Here is a 19,243-nt window from a genome sequence, read left to right as displayed (position 1 = left end):
TCGGCTGCATGGAAATCCTGGTCCTCATTATGATGGCCTATGACCGCTACATGGTCATCTGTAAGCACCTCCTCTACACCACCATCATGAATCAGTATCTGTATGGCTTTCTGGTGGGCTTAGCCTGGGTAGTGTCTTTCTTGCATTCGTCCGCCCAGCTTTTCCTCACCCTGAGTCTACCATTCTATGGTCCCAATGTGATCGATCATTATTTATGTGATGTGCAACCTTTGATGAAACTCGCCTGCTCTGACACTCACTTGGCGAACCTGCTGTTCATTTCCAACAGTGGGGCCATCTGTACCTCGAGTTTTGTTGTGCTTATGGAACCCTATGTGGTCATCGTGTATTCTCTGAGGTCCAAAGGGGCTGAAGGGAGACGTAAATCCCTGTCCATCTGCAGCTCCCACATTCTTGTGGTCACCTTATTCTTTGGTCCCTGTATATTCATATACGCCCGGCCCAAAACCACCTTCTCTGTGGATAAATTGGTGTCAGTCTTTTATACGATAGTTACTCCCTTGTTTAACCCTTTGATCTACATTCTGAAGACCGCAGAGGTGAAAAATGCCATGGGAAAATTATGGAGCCGAAAAGTGCTTCCTCGGGAGTTATTAGCAAGATTTTGAAGATGGGAAGACGTGTACCTTGGAGTATTTTAAAGGGGAGGGAGCTTCAGGTAGGGAACAGAGTGAGGAAGGGGTTGGCCTTTTGGTGCTCTGCATGTTTGTTTCCACCAGTAACTTTTCCGTTAAAAAGAAATTGTCAGTTAACAGATTCAAAACTAAACACAAATAATGTTTTCCTGAACTGGTAAAAAGGCCGTGGCTTTGAAACTTTTCCATGGACTGGTGAATCCAAATGAAACTGATGGTTCCAAGTGAAACTGGTTTGGCTTAATTTTTGCCAATGTTTGAATGGATTTGGAACAAATATGCCAGAGCAAGATGTATTACCCGTCATGTGGGTTCTATGCTCTTTTTTCATCTCCTCCTCCTCCTCTGCCCAATGCCCCCCTTCCCTCCCCCCGCCCCCTCCCCGCAGTACTTGCATATGTTTGTACCTATTTATTACTCTATATTATTTGTACATATTTATTACTATATTTTATTTGTACATATTTGTTACTCTATTTTATCAATGATGTGTATATAGATGTAATTTTATTTACGTCTGATGGTATTGACACCTGTCTACTTGTTTTGTTTTGTTGTCTGTCTCCCCTTTCTAGACTGTGAGCCGTTGTTGGGTAGGGACCACCTCTATCTGTTGCCAATTTGTTCTTCCCAAGAGCTTAGTGCAATACTGTGCACACAGTAAGCACTCATTAAATACGATTGAATGAATGAATGTTCCAATCCTTTCTTCAAATGTTTTGACCCAGGAATGATTTCCTGGGACATCTTCAAAAGGACAGTTTCTGAGAGATTTAGGCTTATCTGGTCTCACCTGAAATGGGACCGATGTTTTCCATGTAAAACTAACTACCTTTCACTTTGTGCATCTGTAAGGTTGGATGTGGGTTGAGATGGATGAGAAATCATTTTCGGTAGCTCTTCTGCCTGTAAACTATCGTGATTTTGCGATGGAGGGGTTGATTCCTGGTGGAAGTCTGAATTGGGAAGTTACAACGAGATAGGACGGGGTCATTATTCTAGAATGTGACAATTGACACTTTTCTGGTTTGCTCATGGAATTTTGTTAATTAGTTTTAAAATAAAAATGTGTATTTCCGTTCATGACCTTGAACATAGATACTGTGGGAAAGGAAGGGGTCCAATGGATTTTCAGCTGTGGGGGTATCCAGATGTTGTTTGCACCTGCACAACTTTTTGGGCTGGACATTTAGGTTCTCTCAACCCAGGGCTCTGAAAAGTCCCGAATCCTCTTAAGCAGAGTTGAAAAGAACCCAGAATTTTTAAATCGGGCTTAAAATGTCCATCATCTTTTTGACCTGTTAGTTCTTCTAAACGTCCTTGCTATTTTCAAAACCCAATCTGCTTCTTTATCTGCTAAAATCCTCCTCCTCTTTCCACACTTGCTCTCCTGAAGAAGTTGTCAGCCATGAAACTGAGTCTAACCTTCGGGAAGTTTCCTGATTTCCGAAGCGACAAAAGTCACTTTTCTGGTTCAAAATCATTATTTGTCACATATAAGCCTGGATTTGTCCAGTGAAACTGATCATTTGTATCACCATCACCACGTCCTTCTTTCTTGCCTGTTTCTCCTTCATAAACCTATGTTTCTCCTTAGTTAGGACAGATTTTTTAAAAATATAGTATTTGTTATGTGGTTACTACCTGCTAGACACTGTACTAAGCACTGGGATAGATACAAGATAGTCGGGTTGGACACAGTCCCTGTTAGTCCCTGTTCCACATAGGGCTCACAGTCTTAATCTCCATTTTATGAATGAGACAACAGAGACCCAGAAAAGTTAAGTGACTTGCTCAAGTTCACATAGCAGGGATTGATGGAGGATTGGAACTCAGGTCCTCTGACTCCCAGGCATGGGCTCTTTCCACTAGGCACACTGCTTCTCTTGCAGATTTGTTTCATGAGAAGAGAATTATGTCATTCAATGGATGCCTGCTTCTTTGTAGTTTATTCTTTGCTGAGACTGAGATGTTAATAGGTGGGTTCCTTGATGCTCTGGCACGATGTGATTATTATAATTGGAGTCTATGAGAACTACTATATTTACATTGGGCAATAGGGCATCATAAGCCAGGTTCAGATTTATTTGAGAAATCGAGTTGCATCACAGTGACATTTTGCCTTTCAAATTGCTTTTCCACAAGGGACTTGGCACTCCCCCACTACCAAAATTACTGAGTTCATAGGGGCAGTCCAGGGCCCTGCCTCTCTTCAGCGAGACACCAAATTTCTTTTTTTAAAATGATATTTGTTAAGTGTTTTCTGTGTGCCAGGCACTGTACTATGAGCTGGGGTAGATACCAGCTAATCAGGTTGGACACAATCCATGTTCCACAAGGGGCTCATAGTCTTAATCCCCATTTTACATCTGAAATAACTAAGACACAGAGAAGTGAATCAACATGCCCAAAATCACACAGCAGACAACTGGTGGAGCCAGCTTAGAGCCCAGGTCCTTCAGACTCTCAAGCCCAAGCCCATGCCCATGCTCATGCCCATCTGGACCATGCTGGTTGTTCTCCTCTCCTTCCCCTCCCCTAGGAACAAGTTCTGTCTTTTCAACACAGAAAATATTGGAAACACTGTTGCATTTAGACAGGGCTGCTCAGAGAGGAGTGGTGAGATGATGAGGCATGAAAAGTAATCTTTTACTTTTGGTCCTGGTTTTACCTTTTTTCCATCTGTGTCTTTAAATAAATCAATCAATGATATTTATTGAATGCTTCCTGTATGCAGAGCATTGTTCTAAGCACTTGGGTAAGTACAATGCAACAGCTTTGGTAGACACAATATTTGCCCACAAGGCGTTCGCTGTCTACAGGGGAGAAAGACACTGAAATATATTTCCTCCCTTGTTTAGATTCTAAGTTTTCTGAGGGGCAGGGTCAAAGTCTGAAATTATCTAAGTTTTCTTACTCGAGCTTAATATTATAATTCATGCAATTCTAGATGTTTAATTAATATTCTTATTGATTATTGATGGTTTGTGAAAAAACACAAACTCTTTTGAGAAGTGTGGGGAGCGTAGTAAATTTGATTTTGAATTTTCCAGGTAGCACCATAGAAAAATAAATTGGTGTTTTCAGGTCAGAGATAAATCCTCTTGAAATATACAGAGAGGTTTACACAGTTATCCAGATAATTCAGATGGAAACCCTCCAAACTTAACATTTGTCTGAATTGCTCAGGTATATTGATATGCAAGTGGATTGCTTTGTTTTGAATTGTCTGAATTCACCAAGTGACTGTTCTCTACTTCACCTTGGATTTTTCAAAGTGATTAAATCAGTAACCCAAACTTCATTTTAGGGAAAAAGTAGGACATTTAGGCGTGGATCTTCCTGACCAATTATCTGAATAATTACTTTAGTGTTTGTAGAATGATACATTGTTGATGAGAATTAACTAATGGTCCATTGTAAAACTCATTAGCAATATCAAAAACTGAAATTCAGACTCTGGCAAACCCAATCAATGCAAATTATTACAAAAATATCTTTTGAGAGATCACTAGATAATCCTGAACTTCAATCCTTTTTCTGAACCAGGCTAAAGCTCTGTACACCTGTGCTGATAGAAGTTCTGATTGTATTGAGTTCAGACGTCTGGGGCTATGTCTGGATCAGTAATATCTAATTAGAACAACAACCTGGAAAGAGAATTAGCCTATGAGTCAGAAGACTTGGGTTATATTCCCAGTGACCTTGGATAAGTCACTTCACTTCTCTGTGCCTCAGTTTCCTCATCTGTCAAATGGGGATTAAGTCTATGAGCCCTATATGGGACAGGGACTGTGTCTACCTGATTATCTTGTATCTACTCCAGCGCTTAGAACAGTGCCTGACATACAATACAAGGTTAACAAACACCATAAAGTAAACAAAAACAAAACAAAAAGTAGCTCAATCTGAAAAAACAGAACTCTCCCCCAATCAGTTTCCACCTCTAAACTTGGGATTTTACAAGACTAATTTCGCTTAATGGAGACAGATGCAGCCAACATTAAAGTAGGATGTAGTCTAGAGTCCCTCAGTATCATAAATTTGTTCTTTAAAAGGACTTCAATTTACTATTATTTTTATGATATTTATTAAGCTCTTCCTCTGGGCTAAGTAATGAGCTAAACACAGGTGTAGATTGCAAGCTCAGATTTAGTTTCTGCCTTGGGATCCAAATCCAGGAGTCCAGGGAACATCAAGCCTTAGCCTGATTTTGGTAAAGTAACAAGTTCATCTCTTGAGGAAAGATCTAATCAGATGGAATCTATATGAATAGCAGTTACCTGTATCCCATCATAAATGATCTCTGATCAAACAGTGGTATTTATTGAGGGTCCACCTGTGCAGGCCACTGTACTAAACACTTGGGCGAGAGTACAATGCAACAGAGTTGATAGACACATCCCATGCCCACCTGGAATTTGCACTCTGAATGTAGCAACAGACATTAAAGTAAATTATAGATCTGTACTTAAGTGCTGGTGGAGCTAGAAGGTAGGTGAATAAAGGATACAAATCCAAGTGTGAGGGTGGCATAGAAGGGAGAGAGAGTAGAGGAAATGAGGGATTTGTTGGGGAAGATCAGAAATTTTTTCTACTCTCCCAAGGTGAGTATGCAAGAGGCTATTTTCAAGAGTGTTGTAAATTCCTTCCTTCCTTCCTTCCTTCCTTCCTTCCTTCCTTCCTTCCTTCCTTCCTTCCTTCCTTCCTTCTATCCTTCCTTCCTTCTATCCTTCCTTCCTTCCTTCCTTCCTCCCTCCTTCCTTCTTTCTCTCCATCCTCCTTCCTCCTTTCCCTCCATCTGTCCTTCCTTCGCTTCCTCCATCCCTCCCTTCCTTCCTCACTTCTTCCTTCTTTCTCTCCTTCCTTCCTTCCTTCCTTCCTTCCTTCCTTCCTTCCTTCCTTCCTTCCTTCCTTCCTTCCTTCCTTCCTCCCTCCTTCCTTCTTTCTCTCCATCCTTCCTTCTTTCTCTCCATCCTCCTTTCCCTCCATCTGTCCTTCCTTTGCTTCCTCCATCCCTCCCTTCCTTCCTCACTTCTTCCTTCTTTCTCTCCTTCCCTTCCTTCCCTCCCTCCTTCCTTCCTTCAGTCTTATTTATTGAGAGCTTAATGTATACACAGCACTGTACTAAATGCTTGGGAGAGAACAATATAACAAAAAACAGTCATATCCCCTGCCCAAAATGTGTTTATTGTTCTTGAATTGACATTTTCAATTTACCTTTCTAGTCCCACAAGTCCTAAGTGTGTTAAATGGGGCATAGGGTATCTCACCTCAACCCATAGAATAATTCTTCTTAATGTCAAGCTCCTGGAGTATGGTCCTGAACAAGAAAAATGAAATTCTCAATAGGTGGACCTTCTTTTTCTCTGTTCTATGCAAGAAGAGAAATTCCCGATCGAAAGGAAATCTCCTTGGAGTCCTTGGGGTTTCCTAAGTCCTTTGAATAGGAGGTAATGATCATTGATGACCAGATATGCATCAGGTTGATTCTTGCCCTGTCCTGTTGATGATTTAGCTTGGTTACTGCTTGGATACCTGGTGACCCTATGTCGGGCAATCAGGCATGTTGATGCTCAGTCAGTTTTTCTGTTTTGCTTTGTGACAGTTTGCAGCATGAATCTCTTCTTCATTTTGAAAAAATTGTAGGAAGCTACAGAATATTTTTCCTAACTTAGAACTCCATGTTCTCGAACACTACAACAAAATGGGTGTGTTATAAGTTGAAGGGTATTAATTAGGTAAGAAGAAGACAATTATTTTGCATCCATTTAATCATGCATTTTAGGCTTGTGAAGCTGGCAGGAAATGGGCCTAATTTTTCATTTTCTGAAAATTTCAGTCAAACATTTATTTAAACCTAAACCAAGATTATTGGCTTGTGTGAGAAACATTTCTAACTGGGGGATTGGGATTCTTTAGGGATGAAATTCCCCAGGTTCATATCACTTTACATCATTCACTTTAAATATTTCTGTGGTGATTTGGGATAACAGAGGAGATGTTTTCCCCAAAGATGCTGTTATAGCTTAGAATTTAGGAATGAGGGGCAAGAATATAACTATAATCTTTGCTGCTTTCTGAGATCGGGGGAAAAGGATCTCAGAATATCACTCGGCATTTGCTGAGAGAACTTTCTTTTCCATCTTTCCAAAGAACCCTGAATGAGCTCAGAAAGGAGCAGTGGAAAAGCTGAAAACCCAGTCCTTGTAGCAAGGTTTGCTGGTGAGATTTTCAAAGAACTAACTTTATTCATTCATTCATTCATTCAATCGTATTTATTGAGCACTTACTGTGTGCAGAGCACTGTACTAAGCGCTTGGGAAGTACAAGTTGGCAACATACAGAGACAGTTCCTACCCAACAATGGGCCCACTGTCTAGAAGGGCTTAGAACATTGCCCAGCGGTTAGAACAGTGCTTTTCACATAGTAAGCACTTAACAAATACCATCAATATTAAGGGGAAGACAGGCAACAGAACAAAACATGTAGACAGTTGTCAAAGTCGTCAGAACAAATAGAATTAAAGCTATATTCACACCATTAACAAAATAAATATAATAGTAAATACGTACAAGTAAAATAGAGTAATAACCCTGTACAAATATATATACAATTGCTGTGGGGAGGGGCAGGAGGTAGGGAAGGGGAAGGATGGGGAGGAGGAGAGGAAAAAGGGGGCTCAGTTAAAATGGGGACTTTAAAAAAATGGTTTTGAAAATGGTCTCCTTGTAGTTTAGTATGAGGCAGTAGAGGGAGGCAAAGAATCCAAGAAACAAAGACACAATCAATCCATCGATCTTTTTGACTGAGAACTTACTATGTGCAGAACACTGTATACATTGCTTGGGAGAGTATAGTACAACAGAATAGTGGACACGCTCCCTGCTCCCTGCTCATTTCTTTGCAGTTGAATACAGTTCAGCACAAGGTCTGTTGACGTATGTTTGAAATAAAGAAAATGGCTATTGAGGTCCTAGAAATACATTCTCCACTTACAAACCGAAAGTTCATATCGAGGGGGAAAACTGGAGCAGTAAAATCCAGGCTCGATTTTCTGTTGGATTACATGGGGTCACTGACTGGGAGCCTTTTGAAACTGGAATCACGAGTCTTGGAGAAGCTCATGGTTGTCTCCACCTTTGTTTCAAGTAACTATTCCCACCTCCATCCCTTCCACCACACCCAGAAAGTCATTAGAACATTTTAGGTACAATAAAATATGTTTTAACTGTACTATTCATTTTTACACCATTTTTGTAAAACAGAGATATTTTTATGGGAGATACACCAAACACTGAAATAAGGTCTGCTTTGCTGTAGTGTGTAGTGAACTGAATTACACTCTTACCAAGCAACGGTCTTACCTCTGAGAATATAAACAATATATTTCTTTGGGTTTAGCTGATGGAATATATTGTATTACTTCACAAAGCCACTTTGCTCTCTTCTAACTCTCAGTGCATTGATTTACTTTAATCACTTTTTAGCTGGGATCAACACTGTCCTAGATTGTTTAGGAGACTGCAAACTGAGTGGACAGTAATATGGCGCTAAACTCATAGTAGCATGGCCTAGGAGAAAGAGCTTGGGTCTGGGAGTCAGAGGTCCTGGGTTCTAATTCTGGTTGGGCCGCTTGCTTCTTAATTTGTCTGTGCCTCAGCTTCCTCAACTGTGAAATGGGAATGAAATGGGAATAAAATACTTGTTCTCCCTCCTACTTAGACTGGAAGCCCCATGTATGACAGGGGCCATATCCAAACTGATTAACTACTGTCTACTACAGTGTTTAGAACAGTGCTTGGCATATAGTAAGTGCTTAACAAATACTGTTGTTTTTATTATTACTATTATTGTTATTTTAATGAGGCATGATTTGTATCAGCCACAAATAGCAATACAAAAGGGGGATCTGTTTGAATCTAAATAGATGTCTTAGATGTGCTTCAAGTTGCTTTGCCAGAGAATCATGGGATGATAACGAACAATGGAGCTGTGGGAAAATTGCTATAATTTAGGATTAATTTTAGGAATTAAAATGACTCGAATGGATGGTATAATCCATATCGACAAAGATGAAAAGGAAGCAGACAGAAGGTCTGGAAATCCGGGGGAAGCATTTGGAATAAACAACTGATGTGCAGAATGAGAATGTGGTGAAGGACATGGGGTAATCAGAGCAACAGTTAACAAAGACCATTATTTTGTTGTTATTTCCAGAACATATGCATTGTCTGTATTAATCCATACATGGCACCAAAATACTACATCTGAAAATATCCTGTAGGGCAGGCTCTTTGACCATAATTTCTTGCCCGAAAACCAGACAAAGCAAGTCTGAAATAGTGCTGATGGGTTGGTTATGAGGCAGAATCCAAGGCTACATTTGGGAGAGGGTTCATATTCAATGCATTCATTGTCATCAGGCTGAGCAGCAGGTTTCTGAAGAGGTGTAATAGGTATCCCTTCACCATTAGCTCTGAAGATTAGTATCACAAAGAGTGAATGCTCAGTCAGTCGAAGGTATTTATTGCTTACTGTGTGCAGAACACTATACTAAGCCCTTGAGAGAATGCAATGCAACGAAGTTGGTAGATACATGCCCTGCCCTTAAGGAATGTACAGGCTAGTGAGAGCTCTCAGGGTCTTACCTCTTGCGATTTCACCACCATTGTTTGAGTCTCACAGGGGAAAGACAACACTGAAGAATCAATAGACCCAGCAGTTTGCATTCACCAGCCTGAAAATCATCAGGGGAGACACCTAATAACAGCAGAAACAGGAATCTAATTCAATCAAAAGTCTAGATTGATGAGGTCCAAGTTGATTTAAGAGAGGTTAAATTCCATTTTCTTTCCTGGGTATTTTCAGAGACATCTACTCTTACTACCAAATGAGAGAGAGAAAGGGTTAAAGTAGCCACTGCGGGCTTTAAATGAGAGGAAAAGAAGTTACCTTCACTTGGAAAATTAATAGTGATGACAACCCTGCAGATAATTTATCAAAGGGCTTTGGCTTTGATGATATTTGTTTAGGGGTTTACAATTTGACCCATGATTTTAACCTTTCTAAACTATGATTATTTTGTTAACATTCTATATAGGGAACAAACATTTTGTGCTAATATCTTCAAGCCATGAGTACCTGACTCACTAGAGAAATAATTTATATTCCTTTATCTTAGAATTATCTTGAGACAGTGCAGCAGTAGTGATTTTCTCCAAGTTTTCTGATTATGAGACTGGGATTAAGTTTTTTCCCATTTTAAATGGCATCAGCATTGAATGGGAAGCAGCTGGTTTAAGGGAAAGGGCATGTTCCTGGGAGCCAGATGACCTGGGTTCTAATCCCGGTTCTATCAAGAGCCTGTTGTATGACCATGGGCAAGTCACTTAAATTCTCTGTGTCTCATTGTCCTCATCTGTAAAATGGGGATTCAATAACTGTTCTCCCTCCTACTTACACTGTAAGCCCCATGTGGGGCAGGTACTGAATCTAATCTGATTAATTTATATTTATCCCAGGGTTTAGAACGGTCATTGACTGATACTAACAATATAATAACACTAATAATGATATCCTATTTTATTCATTGAAGAAAATTTATTTAGTACTTACTCTACGCAATATAATAAGAGTAGAATTGTACAATAGAAAGATTAATTTGTCTTGGTATCTAAATTCAAGTATCTTCATTTTCTTGATCAACATGACCGTTAGTTTTTTTCTATCAAAACAACAATTCTAATAAATGATGCAGAAGTTCTATTCTTCCCTGTGTGTCTAAAAGAGCTCATTCTCTCTTGTATGCACTAAAAAGAAAAACCTTCCTTTTTTTTCTCTTAATCCTGCAGTCCTGAACCTGCCCTGCATACTGTTCAGAGACCATGAGCTGTGGCTCTGCTTCATTCCTGTTTGTGAGGCAAAAGGCTCGGGGTTTTGGTGTGTGTGTATGGGGGGGGGGGGGGGCATTCCTGCTCTCTCTCCATACAGGAGTGTTCTAGTGATGGAGCTTCCTGATCTGTTCTCTGAACAACTGTGGGCCCCATTGATCCAAGAGTGCAGCAGGTACATACAAAGCTGTTCTTGCACAGAGAAATTAAGTCCATCCCTCTAATAATAATATCAATAATAATAATTGTGGGATTTGTTAAGAGCTTACTATGTGCCAAAGACTATTCTAATCTCTGAGGTAGATACAAGATGATCAGGTCAGACACAATTCCATGGGGGTTTCAGGTTTAGAGGGAGAATAGGAATCCCTAATTTACAGATGAAGAAACAGTCACAGAAAAGTTAAGTTGAGTAGATTGATCTACTAGAAATGGCCTGAGTTTTAATCCAGATTCTGCCCATTGCCCACCATGTGACCTGGCACAAGGAATAATAACAGTAATAATAATTATTAATACTAATCAATTAATTATTTTTAATTAATTAACATCATAACATAATATACTCCGTTACTAATAGATTGATGCATTTTTGTACTACTAATATTTATATTATACAAAAATATATACTGTTATAATATTGATTACTTTGATTTATAATCAATTATAATTATCAATAATAATTTGGTATTTGTTAAGCACTTACTATTTACCAAAAATTGTACTAAATGATGGGAAAGATCAGATTAGACATAATCTCTGTCCCATATGGGGTACACAGTCTAAATAGGGGAAAACAGGTGCTTAATCCCCATTTTATAGATGTGGTAATTGAGGCCCAGAGAAGTAAAGTGATTTGCCTAAGGTCACACAAAAGAACAGTGGCAGAGCCAGGATTAGAAGCTAGGCCCTTCTGATTACGTATCCTACTTTTCCTGCCCAAAGCTTTGGCTCAGATGCCCTGTCAGAATGGAAGAGGTGCAGAGATGACTTTTCTAAACAGAAGGTGACCTTTAATTACGGTAACACTTTAGTAAATGTAACTGAAAAATACATACTAAAAAAAATTAAGGATTTTGTCTACAGGTCACCTACATACTTCTTCCTCAATTATCTGTCTCTGGTAGATATTTCCTACTCATCCTTCACAGCCCCCAAGATAATTAGAGACCTGATCCCCGAAAGGAAAACCATCTCCTTTGAGGGGTGTATGATGCAACTTTTTGGTGTCCATTTCTTTGGTTGCACCAAGATCTTCCTCCTTACGGTTTTGGCCTATGACCGTTACGTGGCCATCTGCAAACACCTCCATTACATGAACATCATGAACCGATCTGTGTGCAATAAAATGCTCGTGGGCTCGTATCCTGGGGGCTTCATCCACTCTATCATTCAGGTGGCCCTGGTTGTCCAGCTGCCCCTCTGTGGCCCCAATGTGATTGATCACTATTTTTGTGATGTCCATCCCATGCTGAAACTCGCTGTACCAACACCCATGTATCTACTATTGTAGTCATTGCCAATAGTGGAATGATCACTCTAGGGAGATTTCTCATCTTGCCCTTCTCTTATGCCATCATACTGTGGTCCCTGAGACAGCAGAGTGAGGAAGGACAGCAAAAAGCTCTCTCTAGTTGTGGTTCTCACATCGCTGTGATCATCATATTCTTTGATCCCTGTAACTTTTATGTACTTGAGACTGGACACCACCTTTGCAGAAGATAAAATCGTTGCCACATTTTATACCATCATCACGCCTATGTTGAACCCTCTGATGTACACCCTGAGGAATGCAGTGTGGTGAAGAATGCTATGAAGAAGTTATGGAGTAGGAAAGTGGCCTTGCAGGAATGAAGTAATAAGCCACATGTTTGTATTTTGAAGGTCTAATTGAGCTTCAAACATCTTTTAGGAGCCTAAAGTTCAATTCACCTTACAAGGTCCTGCCCATACGTATCAATAGTAATGATTGTGGTATTTGTTACGTGCTTACTATGTTCCAAGTACTGTACTAAGTGCTGAGATGGATACGAGGAGATTGGGTTCGAAACATTCCAGGTACCACATGGTGCTCACAGTCTTAATCCCCATTTTACAGATGAGGTAACTGAGGCACAAAGAAGTGAGGTGAGTTACACAAGGTCACACAGCAGACATGTTGGGGGGACTGGGATGAGAACCCAAGTTCTTCTGACTCCAAGGTCTGTGCTCTATCCACTGCTGCTTCTCTAGCAATGCCCCCTCTTCTTCCTTCTTTCTATCCTCACCATCATCTAGCATTCCCCATACCCCTAAGGTAAAGGATCAAAGAGAGTAAATGCAGCAAACATCCCCAGAACTGCCCCACTATCACAACTTCATGTAACAGGAAATTCAAAGGAGACACAAATGGACGACAATAGGTATTCAATTTCTTTTTAGTTTCTCCATTTGGTTCTCATTATTTGGCCTTAAAATCATTTTAGGCCATGGGACCTCAAGTGTTCTACCCAGCCAAGATCACACAGTGCTTTGCAAGATAACAGTGATATGGGGAGAATGACAAGTGGAAGGAAAAATGAAAGAAAGTGAAGTGACCCACTTTATGGCATTGATTAAATAAGGTACTAATTACATTCTATGTGTTGAGCACCTAATAAGTTACAAAGTGAAAAGACTGTCCCTTATGGGCTCACAGTCTGAAAGGAAGTAAATTTATAAATGAGGAAACCGAGGCACAGAGAGAATAGGTGATTTACCCAAGGACACACAGCAGGACAATAATGGAACTAGAATTCAGAACTCCTGATTCTCCACCCATGCCCTTTCTACTAGGTCTTGGTGCTTCATGCTGTCTTCTCTCAAGAACAAGTGAACACGCCTCAGTCATGACTCAATCAGCCGCAAAAATTGAAAAAGCAAAAATATGCATTCTGGATAGTCCACCCACCTGTAGTGTGTGACTGCTGGGTGACCTTGCAATGTCCCCATTTTGCAAATAAGAGAGCTAAGGCACAGAAAAGATAAGTGATGTGCCCAAGATCATAGAGCAGACAAATGGTGGAGCTGGAATAAGTATCCAGGCTCTGTGACTCCTAAGCCCACACTCTTTCAACTAGACCATGCTTTTCCAACAAAGACAAATCTATCATTTCTGTATAGAGTTAAATGGTATAAAGTAATTTGTTTATGCATATAATTGCTCCAACTGGCTATTATAAACAGCTATTACTATGGATGCAGAATAATACTGTTTATAAATACCAGTGTTAGTTACATGTATGGTTGTGTAAGCATCCATAGAGTTGTGAGATTTCCAAGGAGAATATAAAAATGACAAACTAACCCAATGCTATAATTTCATGTCCACTCCCGACAGAACTTGTACATATATTTGTACAGATATATTACTCTATTTATTTTACTTGTACATATTTACTATACTATTTGTTTTGTTAATGATAATAATAATAATGATGATGGCATTTATTAAGTGCTTACTATGTGCAAAGCACTGTTCTAAGCACAGGGGAGGTTACAAGGTGATCAGGTTGTCCCACTGGGGGCTCACAGTCTTGATCCCCATTTTACAGATGAGGTAACTGGGCAAGTCACTTAACTTCTTTGGGCCTCAAAGTCACACAGCTGACAATTGGCGGAGCCGGGATTTGAACCCATGACCTTTGACTCGAAAGCCTGTGCTGTTTCCACTAATCCACGCTACTTCTCTAATAATGTGCATATAGCTTTAATTCTATTTGTTCTGACGACTTTGACACCTGTCTACATGTTTTGTTTTGTTGTCTGTCTCCCCCTTCTAGACTGTGAGCCCATTTTTGGGTAGGGAACATCTTTATATGTTGCCAGCCTGTACTTCCCTAGCGCTTAGTATAGTGCTCTGAACACAGTAAGTGCTCAATAAATACGACTGACTGAATGAATGAAGATACTGACTCTCCCTAACATTTGAAATCAAAGGAATAGTTTACAAAAGCAGTAACAGCATTTGCTAAGCACTCACTGTGTGTGGACCACTGTACTAAGATCTGGGAGAAAATCCACAGATGGGAATTGGACCCTGACCCTGTCCCTCAGGGGTTTCACAATCCAAACCCATCAGATCTCTCAAGTTAACTTGGCCACTGAGCATCTGATTTTTGTTCAGTGAATGAGATGTTTGGCTCTCTCAGTGTGAACACGCACCTCTGCAAAGAGTTTAGGGGAGCACTAGATCAAAAGGACTTGAGGGGTGAATGAGATGAGGAAAGAAGGAAGGAACTGATCCGTAGAAAGCAGCAATAATATCGGTAGAGTAAATATGAAGGGAGCTAGAAGGGAGAAGAAAGAAGAGAAGCAGTGTTGCTTAGTGGAAAGAGCACAGACCTCGGTTCTAATCCTGACTCCTCCACTTGTCTGCTGTGTGACCTTAGGCAAGTCATTTCATTTCTCTGTGTCTCAGTTACCTCATCTATAAAACAGGGATTAAGGCTGTGAGCCCCATGTGGGACAAGGACAATGATGATCTTGAATCTACCCTAGTGCTTTGTATAGTGTCTGGCACATAGTGAGCACTTAACTCATACCATTAAGAAAAAGAGAGTGAGAGTGGAAGGGTGAGTTGGAGGAGATGCGGAGAAGAACTCATCATGCTAGCCTTTCAGTTAGCTGAGATTTTGTTACCTGAATTAGAAAGGAAGTAACTGAAAAGAAAAGCAAGTAAGCTTTCTTCATCAGATGATGAAACTGATACAAAGTTCATTAGACTTATTTGCTAAAGTTCACAGCTGGACAGTCCCTCGGAGACTAGTTCCCTTGAGTCTTCAGATGCCTTTAAATATTTTATGGAGGATTTTTTGGGCTGGTTCATCAGAGAACTTGGTGCAACCTAACAGCTTTTCTGTTCTTCCTGAGCTCATGAAGATGAGAAAGAATGACTCAGCAGGCTCAGGCCATTTTGGCTTCTAAGAGTTTATTACTGTCCTTCAGGAGCGATGGGCACCTCAACTGGCTCTAGGGTAAGATGGACCTGTCAGTCAGTCAGTTAGTTGTATTTATTGAGTGCCTACTACTACTACTAATAAAAACGTTGGTATTTGTTAAGCGGTTACTATGTGCCAAGCACTGTCCAGAGCACTGTACCAACCACTTGGGAGAGTACAATACAATAATGAACAGATACCTTTCCTGCCCACAGTGGCTGCACATTGAGGAAAAGAATATTAATTTTTGAGTAGTGGGGGGCAATTCAATAAAGCCAGTAAAGGAATTTTATATTTACAGAACAGTACTCTCAAGACTTTGGCCCATAGGAAAAAGGTTTTATATTCGTTCACCCACAAACACACCAGGGTGTGTTGAAATGTGGCGATATTTTTGTGTGCCACATGGACTCTCATAGACTGACAGGATTCTGGGCAGAACTTTCTGGCACAGCTGCTCAGACCCACAGTTCAGGTGTTGTTGTTCATGTGGATGATGACAAGGGAGAAGAGGATGCTTAAAGAACTGCCATATCCCGACCATCCCCAAATACCTATTTAGAACTGACAGGTGAAGTGCTTAGAAACCTCACTGTAGGAGAATCTTATCCCCTTTCTCCCACCATCCTTACTACCCAGGCTGGGGCATGGAAATCAACCTTCCTAGATCATTATTTCCCCAGGAAATAAAGAAAGAAGACTGTGTACTAAACATCATTGGAATCTTCTCATCTAAAGGTAAAGTGAATTAGGAAATATGCTATCTCTCTCTTTTTCTATGTCATTCTTGTTTAGTTCAAAAGGAATTTTCAATTTACTCTCTTTTCTAGCCTTGAAAGTATTTGTAGGGGACCTCTTCCCCTTCCTCTTCCTCTTTGTCCTCTTCCAAATCTTTTCGCTTCTTTTTTCTTCATTTTTATGGTATTTTCTAAGCACTTATCATGTGCCAGTCACTGTGCTAAACACTGGGGTAGATACGAGGCAATCAGGTTGAACCTAGTCCCCGTTCCATATGGGGCTAACGTCTTAATTTCCATTTTACAGATGAGGTAATTGAGGTAAAGAGAAGTGACATGAACTGCCCAAGGTCACACAGCAGACAAGTGACAGAGCAGGGTTTAGAACCCAGGTTCTTCTGACTCCCAGGCCTGCACTCTATCCATCAGGCCACATTGATTCTCATTGCCAAATTCCTGGGCCGGGGAAAAGCTGCCCAAGACTGCAGATTCCATTGGGATACTCCTGGCCACAGCTGCTGACTTGGGCCATTGGGTGAGATAAGCTGCTTGGAACCAACTATCTATGTTACAGCATCATTGGGCAGTGACCAAAGTGAAGATGATGAGGAACCCAGCTGCTAGGGTTTGAATGTGTTGGGGAGAGGACTAGAGGAGGCAGCCAATATGGCAGTTGGCAGGAAATCAGGCCTACCCCCTTGACTTCAACAGATGCCCCAGTAAACCTTCCATGGATTGCAGATGTTGTGGGTCATCTTTCTCGCTCACTCTGCAGACCGATTCATCATGTGAACACACCTGAAAGGGATCAGTACGATGAACCTCTTCTTATATCTAGAGGGATTCCTCTTGCAACATTTACCAATTGGAATATTTTTATTTCATTCTAGATTTTGCTATTTTCAGAAATGATTACAATTTGCTTTATGGTTCAGCAGTCAAACTGAATTGAAGTTCTGAATTGGAATAAAAATATTCTAACATAATCTATCTTAATAATTGATGATGATAATTGTGGAACTTAGGCACTTACTATTTGCTATGCTTTGTGCTAAGCACTGGGGTAAGTGAAAGATAATCAGGTCCCAAATGGGGTTCATAGTCTAAGCAGAAGGGAGAAACGGTATTGAATCCCCACTTTGTAGATGAGGAAACTGAGTCCCAGAGAAGTGAAGTGACTTGCCCAAGGTAACCCAGCAGGTACATGATAGAGCTGGGAGTAGAACCACAGTCCTTTTAGGTAAGGAATCATTTACATGAACCGGACATTGAAAACAATTGATTAATTTTGTATGCTTGGTATTCTTTCAGATCATTTAAAGCTTTCCTGCACCCTTACTGACTTCACTGAACACATGGACAACAATGTCACTGAATTTGTTCTCATGGGATTTTCCCCAAACCTGGAGGTACAAACACTGTGCTCTGTCCTGTTCTTAACATTCAATCGTATTTATTGAGCACTTACTGTGTGCAGAGCACTGTACTAAGCGCTTGGGAAGTACCAGTTGGCAACAGAAAAAGACGGTCCCTACCCAACAACGGGCTCACAGTCTAGAAGGGGGAGACAGACAACAAAACAAAATATATTAACAAAATAAAATAAATAGAATAGTAAATATGTACAAGTAAAATAAATAGAGTGATAAATCTGTACGAACATATATACAGGTGCTGTGGGGAGGAGAAGGATGTAGGGCAGGGGGATGGGGAGGGGGAGAGAAAGGAGGGGGCTCAGTCTGGGAAGGCCTCCTGGAGGAGGTGAGCTGTCAGTAGGGCTTTGAATGGTGGAAGAGAGCTATCTTGGCGGTTGTGTGGAGGGAGGGCATTCCAGGCCATGGGGAGGATGTAGGATGGGGGTCGACGTCAGGACAGTTTTAGACTGTGGGCCCACTGTTGGGTAGGGACTGTCTCTATATGTTGCCAATTTATACTTCCCAAGTGCTTAGTACAGTGCTCTGCACACAATAAGTGCTCAATAAATACGATTGATGATGATTGATGATGACAGGCAAGAACGAGGCACAGTGAGGAAGTTAGCGGCAGAGGAGTTGAGGGTGTGGGCTAGGCTGTAGAAGGAAAGAAGGGAGGTGAGTTAGGAGCAGGTGAGGTGATGGAAAGCCTTGAAGCTGAGAGTGAGGAGTTTTTTCCTGATGCGTAGGTTGACTGGTAGCCACTGGATGTTTTTGAGGAGGGGAGTAACATGCCCAGAGCGTTTCTGCACAAAGATGATCTGGGCAGCAGCATGAAGCGTAGATTGAAGTGGGGAGAGAGGGGAGGATGGGAGATCAGAGAGGAGGCTGATGCAGTAATCCAGTCAGGATAGGATGAGAGATTGAACCAGCTGGGTAGTGGTTTGGATGGAGAGGAAAGGGCAGATCTTGGCAATGTTGCAGAAGTGAGGGAAGGAGGAAGGGGAGGAACAGGGGGCCTGAGAAGGGAGTTAAATGTACGGAAGAGCTGAAGGGGATGATGGGCATGGGTGTCAATAAGAGAGGAGAAATCGTTTTGTCTGGCAGAGGAGAAGGTAGAGTTAAGGCAGGAAAAGATAAATTTGAAGTGAACGAGGTTGGCTTAGTGCTTAGAATTTCGCCAGCAGCGTTCAGCAGCTAGCATGTTACCTTATAGTGTTCTTGAGAACTCTTCTCATTTTCATCACCATCAGATGTAGCCATCTGATCGACCAGCCTATGTATTTCTTTCTCAGCCTGTTGTCTGCCATGGATCTCTGTAGTACCCCCACCATTGTTCGCCAGATGAACTAAAACCTCCTTGCTGGGAGCAAACAATTTAGTTTACTTGTTTGGCTCACCTCTTTGCTGTGCATTTCTTTGACGGGGTTGAGATCTTCATTCTAGTGGGAATGACTTATGACTGTTACATTGCTATCTGCAAACCCTTACACTTCATGGCAGTAATGAAGAAGCTGACATGCTACCTATTAATCCTGGCTACCTGTGGGTTAGCCTTTCTGCATTCATTGGCCTAAACTCTCATG

At 41.0% G+C, this 19,243-nt stretch overlaps 1 protein-coding gene and 1 pseudogene across 1 annotated transcript; both read left to right on the top strand.

Moving 5' to 3' along the window:
* Positions 1-8: 8 nt before the first annotated feature.
* Positions 9-629, top strand: LOC119921452 (olfactory receptor 4C11-like). Its single transcript, XM_038741667.1, has one exon. The coding sequence runs from the start codon at positions 9-11 to the stop codon at positions 627-629; it is 621 nt and encodes a 206-aa protein (XP_038597595.1).
* An 899-nt stretch (positions 630-1,528) lies between these two features.
* LOC119921451 lies at positions 1,529-12,354 on the top strand (annotated as a pseudogene).
* The last annotated feature ends 6,889 nt before the right edge of the window (positions 12,355-19,243 follow it).

This window comes from Tachyglossus aculeatus (genome assembly GCF_015852505.1).
Source record: "Tachyglossus aculeatus isolate mTacAcu1 chromosome 12 unlocalized genomic scaffold, mTacAcu1.pri SUPER_6_unloc_2, whole genome shotgun sequence".
Classification (NCBI taxonomy): Eukaryota; Metazoa; Chordata; class Mammalia; order Monotremata; family Tachyglossidae; genus Tachyglossus; species Tachyglossus aculeatus.
This window is presented reverse-complemented; position numbering and strand designations above follow the sequence as displayed.

Excerpts from the sequence above, each read along its gene's own strand:
- LOC119921452 (XM_038741667.1), top strand. The coding sequence starts at position 9 with ATGGAAATCCTGGTCCTCATTATGATGGCCTATGACCGCTACATGGTC.